The 7,002-nt window shown below is 49.3% G+C and overlaps 1 protein-coding gene across 1 annotated transcript in view; it reads right to left on the bottom strand.

The window, feature by feature from the left end:
* LOC138373670 (uncharacterized) overlaps positions 1 to 3,786 on the bottom strand; it is a 7,036-nt gene extending 3,250 nt beyond the window's left edge. The window contains exon 1 of the mRNA XM_069340018.1: positions 2,903 to 3,786. Within this exon, the coding sequence (XP_069196119.1) occupies positions 2,903 to 3,786 (884 nt within the window). The remainder of the gene's footprint in view (positions 1 to 2,902) is intronic.
* Between the last annotated feature and the right edge of the window lie 3,216 nt (positions 3,787 to 7,002).

Genomic DNA, 7,002 nt, shown 5'->3' with positions numbered 1-7,002 from the left:
TCTCTCTCTCTCTCTCTCTCTCTCTCTCTCTCTCTCTCTCTCTCTCTCTCTCTCTCTCTCCTTCCTTCCCTCCATCTCCCTCTCTAGATAACCATAGACTCAAGAGAGTGCGAAAGACTTGTCGTTCAAATCTTAACAAGAAATACATAAATAACTGTTTTTTTTATTATCTTATGTTAATATGTCTATGATAAGATATTACCATTATTTTTTTATATTTTGTGTATATTCTACCCCACATAATACTTATATTCCCCCAATAATACTTATATTTCTCCCCCCCCCCCATAATTGTTATGTGAGTATTTACCCATGTTTTTCATCACAGGTAAGTTCATGTTGGCGGGTACCAGCTGAAGCGACAGTGAGTGGTGAAGACTGCTGGGATTCGAGTGTGCTTGTGTGTTAATGGTATGTTATGAGCAGTCTAACCCACCGAACCAGTAAGTAAGGGAGAGATATATAATAATTTACACGTGGGTAAATAGTAGAGGGGCTGGTCCCAAACCTGCACACAGAAATAACACCACATGAGACCAGGAGGCATGGCAGGATGTGCAGAATACCCCCGTTGAAGAGCAGAGGTGCAACAGGTACTCTGAGAGAGAACTCTATCAACATCAGGTGCCCGAGACTGTTCAACACGCTTCCACTACACATAAGGGGCATAACTGGCCGACCCCTCACAGTGTTCAAGAGAGAACTATCAACATCAGAGGCTCGAGACTGTTCAACACGCTTCCACTACACATAAGGGGCATAACTGGCCGACACCTCACAGTGTTCAAGAGAGAACTATCAACATCAGAGGCCCGAGACTGTTCAACACGCTTCCACTACACATAAGGGTCATAACTGGCCGACCCCTCACAGTGTTCAAGAGAGAACTATCAACATCAGAGGCCCGAGACTGTTCAACACGCTTCCACTACACATAAGGGGCATAACTGGCCGACCCCTCACAGTGTTCAAGAGAGAACTATCAACATCAGAGGCCCGAGACTGTTCAACACGCTTCCTCTACACAGAAGGGACATAACTGGCCGACCCCCTCACAGTGTTCAAGAGAGAACTGGATAAGCAACTCCAAAGGATACCTGATCAACCAGATTGTAATTCATACGTCAGGCTGCGAACAGCCGCGTCCAACAGACTGATTGACCAGACCAGCGGCCCGGTCGGCGACCGGGCCGCTGGGGGACGTTGAGCCCCGAAATCATGGCCAGGTAACCACAAGGTCAGATAACCTGCCCCAGACTACAGAGCCAGGAGCCAGGAGCCAGAGTTCCACCCCAACTCCTAACACCTATGATGTCTGCCTTTCTCGTGGGACCATTTGTCAGCGTGTCACATATAATGGCTCTATGAATAACAACAACTGACTCCAAGGCCTCGTTTTGACCCCAGCTGGACCCCACAGCTGGACCCCACAGAGGACCCCACGTAACTGTTACAGCAGGACCAACAGGACATCTGCACTTTTCGAAGCGAAACCAAAGATGAAAAAGAGTTATGCAACGTCACAGTTTTACTAAATTTATTATCTTACTAAAGGATATGGGCCCTCGGGCACCCCAGTTAGGGGCCCCTGACTATGCCTTTAAGTGTCTTCTCACCTCGGCCTGCCCTGTTGATGACAGTGAACTCTCCTTCAGCTTCAATGAACTCAACTCAGGCTTCCTCCTCTCTCTCTCTCTCTCTCTCTCTCTCTCTCTCTCTCTCTCTCTCTCTCTCTCTCTCTCTCTCTCTCTCTCTCTCTCTCTGAGTGCGGCGCAAGTGAAGCTCTGCTGTAATTATGTAAATGGGTCTTAAACGCTGTATCCCCCTCCGTCGCTCCTACGTACTGCTGCTTATGCTGCTCCCTCCCTTCTCTCTCCTTCTTTCTCTCTCTCTCTCTCTCTCTCTCTCTCTCTCTCTCTCTCTCTCTCTCTCTCTCTCTCTCTCTCTCTCTCTCTCTCTCTCTCTCTCTCTCTCTCTCTCTCTCCCCTCTTCCCTCCGTTCCCTTCCCCTCTTCTCATGGGCCTCTCATCCCCCAAACACCCTCGCTCCTCCTCGTCTAATGTTAGTACATATAAGGCAAATTCTTTTTCACCTGTGTTGCTTCTCTTTTTCCTACAACACTTGCGGGTCCTCCTACAACACTGGCGGGTCCTCCACCAACACTAGCGGGTCCTGCTACAACTCTGGCGGTCCTCCTCCAACACTGGCGGGTCTTGCTACAACACTGGCGGGTCCTCCTACAACACTGGCGGGTCCTCCTACAACACTGGCGGGTCCTCCTACAACACTGGCGGGTCCTCCTACAACACTGGCGGGTCCTGCTACAACACTGGCGGGTCTTGCTACAACACTGGCGGGTCTTGCTACAACACTGGCGGGTCCTCCTCCAACACTGGTAATCCCCATTGGGCCCTCAGGACAGGTTGAAAGAAAGGATAAAGGGGTATATCCACCACACCAGGCTGGGTAAAAAGACGGATATCCTTGTCTGCTGAACTCGAGTTATCCAGCAGACACTTGGAGGGTCTTCCAGCAGATGGAAAAAAATCCAAAGGAACAAGGGGGAGCGGGATAGGGGGGGGGAAGGACCTTTGACAAGCAGCCGGCTTCCTGTCTCCGTCGAGACCACTAGAGATAAAAGGGGGTAGGGGGCTCTCAGGTGAATTCAGGTAAACGATATTGATTTAAGAATATGCAACTTCTTTTTTTTAAAGGTTTTAGTTAAACTGTAACAGATCTTAAATAATTTATTAAACACATTTTCAATCCCAATATGAAACAATCGAAGTTTGTCTACTGGTTTTCAGTAAATGTTTAAAAGTCTGAAAATAATTTGGAAAGGTCATTTAGGAACTTTTTTAAAGGTTATTTTACAAATTATCTCAAATATTAAATGTTTAACCTTTGAGGGGGCGTTCGTTTGAGGACCGTTCGCTTGAGGGGGCGTTCGCTTGAGGGGGCGTTCGCTTGAGGGGGCGTTCGTTTGAGGACCGTTCGTTTGAGGGGGCGTTCGCTTGAGGGGGCGTTCGCTTGAGGGGGCGTTCGTTTGAGGACCGTTCGCTTGAGGGGGCGTTCGCTTGAGGGGGCGTTCGCTTGAGGGGGCGTTCGCTTGAGGGGGCGTTCGTTTGAGGACCGTTCGCTTGAGGGGGCGTTCGCTTGAGGGGGCGTTCGCTTGAGGGGGCGTTCGCTTGAGGGGGCGTTCGTTTGAGGACCGTTCGCTTGAGGGGGCGTTCGCTTAAGGGGGCGTTCGCTTGAGGGGGAGTTCGCTTGAGGGGGAGTTCGCTTGAGGGGGAGTTCGCTTGAGGACCGTTCGCTTGAGGACCGTTCGCTTGAGGGGGCGTTCGTTTGAGGACCGTTTGCTTGAGGACCGTTCGCTTGAGGGGGCGTTCGCTTGAGGACCGTTCGCTTGAGGACCGTTCGCTTGAGGGGGCGTTCGTTTGAGGACCGTTCGCTTGAGGGGGCGTTCGCTTGAGGGGGCGTTCGCTTGAGGGGGCGTTCGCGTGAGGGGCGTTCGCTTGAGGGGGAGTTCGCTTGAGGAGGCGTTCGCTTGAGGACCGTTCGCTTGAGGACCGTTCGCTTGAGGACCGTTCGCTTGAGGACCGTTCGCTTGAGGGGGCGTTCGCTTGAGGGGGCGTTCGCTTGAGGGGGCGTTCGCGTGAGGGGCGTTCGCTTGAGGGGGAGTTCGCTTGAGGAGGCGTTCGCTTGAGGACCGTTCGCTTGAGGACCGTTCGCTTGAGGACCGTTCGCTTGAGGACCGTTCGCTTGAGGACCGTTCGCTTGGTACATTTCCTTTTCTTATATCAAGAACCTCCTCCGTTCAGAAGACCAAATTGTTCTGTTAAAACAACCTCTGATCGCGTTGGATCACAGAGCCCTATCCCCTCAGGTTTGATGCTTGCTGTTGAGAAATGACGCTAAAGAGGCAAACTTTACCCTGAAGGTTTTAAGAGTGTTATACTTTACAAAACGTCAATAACCTCGTTATTAAGGCTACATATAAGTTATGCATCAATTTTCCCTATCTCTCTCTCTCTCTCTCTCTCTCTCTCTCTCTCTCTCTCTCTCTCTCTCTCTCTCTCTCTCTCTCTCTCTCTCTCTCTCTTTCTCTCTCTCTCTCTCTCTCTCTCTCTCTCTCGAGCGTACTGTTCTTTCCTATCCTGGTCTTCGTTATCCTGCCTCTCCCTATCCTATTCCTCTCCTCTATTCTCATCTATCTCCTCTTGTCTGGCTTCTCCTTCTTTTATATCAGTACATTTTTTTCCCCCGCTACTACTTCATTTCTTTAATCATTTCTCCCCCCTCCCCCCCTCCCCCTCCCTATGCGGCGAGCATATAACTACAGTTTAAAAATGCACAAACTTTTTGTTATATTCTATCCCACCTTTGTCTCTTCGATATCGACCCCTCCCTCTCTTCCTTCCCACTGTCATGTCTTATAGCTTTATCCACTCTCTCTCTCTCTCTCTCTCTCTCTCTCGCTCTCTCTCTCTCTCTCGCTCTCTCTCTCTCTCCCTCTCCCTATCCCTCCAGCCCTCCTCCCCCTCCTCCCTATCCCCACACGCCATCCCCTATCTTTATCACGCAATTGATAAAACACTTAGACTGATTTTTTCCCGGCAAGAAGGGGCCGAGCAAATGACCTCATTTGAATATAGTTTGCATTAATCTTGACTTCACACCCCCCCGCTTCCCTCCCCATCCCCCTCCCACACACACACACTTCTTTCCGCCACACTTTTTTCCCTCCCTGACACTTTTTTCCCCCCTGACACTTTTTTCCCTCCCTGACACTTTTTTCCCCCCTGACACTTTTTTCCTCCCTTTATTTTTTCCCTAACCTCTTTTCTATATAGGGAAGGAGTTGGAAAGGGGGGGGAGGCTTCCTGGTTTTACTGCCCCCCCCCCCTGTTTTAGTTTATTCCTTGTGTCATTTTTTTTCCCTTCGCTGTAGTTTATTCCTGCTAAAAGTGGCCACTTTCTTTCCCGTGTGGCACCTTTATTTCCCCCTCACTGGATTGTTTACTTTTATCCACCTTATCTCCAAGCTGTTATCTAGGAGATGAGGATTCTCTCTCCCTTATATCCTGTTATCTTCCTCCCTTAGCTCCTGTTATCTCCCTCCCTTATCTCCTGTTATCTTCCTCCCTTGTCTCCTGTTATCTTCCTCCCTTATCTCCTGTTATCTCCCTCCCTTAGCTCCTGTTATCTCCCTCCCTTATCTCCTGTTATCTTCTTCCCTTATCTCCTGTTATCTTCCTCCCTTATCTCCTATTATCTTCTTCCCTTATCTCCTTCCCTTAGCTCCTGTTATCTCCCTCCCTTAGCTCCTGTAATCTCCCCTCCCTTATCTCCTGTTATCTCCCTCCCTTATCTCGTGTTATCTCCTCTTATATTCCTTACCTAATGTTATCATTCTCCTATGTCCTCTTTGTTTTTTCCTTTCATGGACTCGCTTTTTTTTCCTATTTTCCTGAGTAATATCTACATTTTCTTATCACACTTCTATAGTTTCCTCTCCCAGTCATACTTTCTCTCCTCCTGTCCTTCTTATCCACCCTTCGTAGTGTCTCATCTTTTCCCTATGTCCTCTCTTTTCTGTGTTTTTTTCCTGTCCATCTCATTCGTGATTCTCGAGTTTTTTTTTCCATTTTATTATTTTTCTTTTGGGTGTAGGTTTATTCCCCCTGTGTATTCTCCCTGTTCTTCTTCTTGACTTCTTTCTCTCTCTCTTGGCTTTCCTTCAGTTCCTCTTCGTTTCAACACACTCCTTGGACCCGGGGACGATTTCCGGCCCAGGGGCAGAAACGATTGGGTAGAGTTTCTTTCATGTGATGCTTCTGTTCAGTTAGCAGTAATTAGGTAAACTGGGAGTGGGGAGTGGGGGGGGAGGTATGTACTCACCTAGTTGTGCTTGCAGTGGTCGAGCATCGGCTCTTCAGCCCCGCCTTTCGGCCGTCATTGGTTCACTGCAGTGTCTCTCTTCACTCGTGAATTGCAAAATTGCTTCTATATCCGCTCTGTCAATCGAGTATAGTATCTTGTACGTCGTTATCATGTCAACCATATTCTTTCCTTTAGTGTAGTGAGGTCCAGTTTCCCTCAGTCTTCATAGCTCAGTCCCCTCAGATCAGGAACGAGCCTTGTTGCATATTTTATGTTTTTTTCTAGTTTTGTTTACTGTTTCTTTAGGTAGGGGTTCCAGGCTGGGACAGCTTCTTCTTGAGATGATTTCGGGGCTTTAGTGTCCCCGCGGCCCGGTCCTCGACCAGGCCTCCACCCCCAGGAAGCAGCCCGTGACAGCTGACTAACACCCAGGTACCTATTTTACTGCTAGGTAACAGGGGCATAGGGTGAAAGAAACGCTGCCCATTGTTTCTCGCCGGCGCCTGGGATCGAACCCAGGACCACAGGATCACAAGTCCAGTGTGCAATCCGTTCGGCCGACCGACTGAGCATACTCAGTAATGTGTCTCACAATAGATGTATAGACACTCAGGCTGCTCAGTATCAATGAAAAGAGGGAACAAAGGGGCAATAAGAAACCTTCTTGAACGTGAGACGTCTGAGGTGGGGAGAGGCACGGGCGACAGTTCGATCCCATTGTATGACCTCGCCATCACCGTCTGTGTGATACTGTACGAAACAGCTGGAAAATGGTGGGGCTTAGGAGCTAGGTTGCGAGCCTTAAAGTAAAGGCTCAACCACTTGGACATCTTGGTAGAGTGAAAGCATCTCTTCTTGCAGAGTCGGCGCTCAATACCCGATGGTCCAAGTTGTTCGGCATCATTCATCCCCCTTTTATCATATCCCAGCATCTTGTCCTCGCATCCCAGCTCCTTGTCCTCGTATCCCAGCTCCTTGTCCTCGTATCCCAACTCCTTGTCCTCGTATCCCAGCTCCTTGTCCTCGTATCCCAGCTTCTTGTCCTCGTATCCCAGCTCCTTGTCCTCGTATCCCAACTCCTTGTCCTCGTATCCCAGCTTCTTGTCCTCGTATCCCAGC

Source organism: Procambarus clarkii, chromosome 43 (genome assembly GCF_040958095.1).
Source record: "Procambarus clarkii isolate CNS0578487 chromosome 43, FALCON_Pclarkii_2.0, whole genome shotgun sequence".
Taxonomy (NCBI): Eukaryota; Metazoa; Arthropoda; class Malacostraca; order Decapoda; family Cambaridae; genus Procambarus; species Procambarus clarkii.
This window is presented reverse-complemented; position numbering and strand designations above follow the sequence as displayed.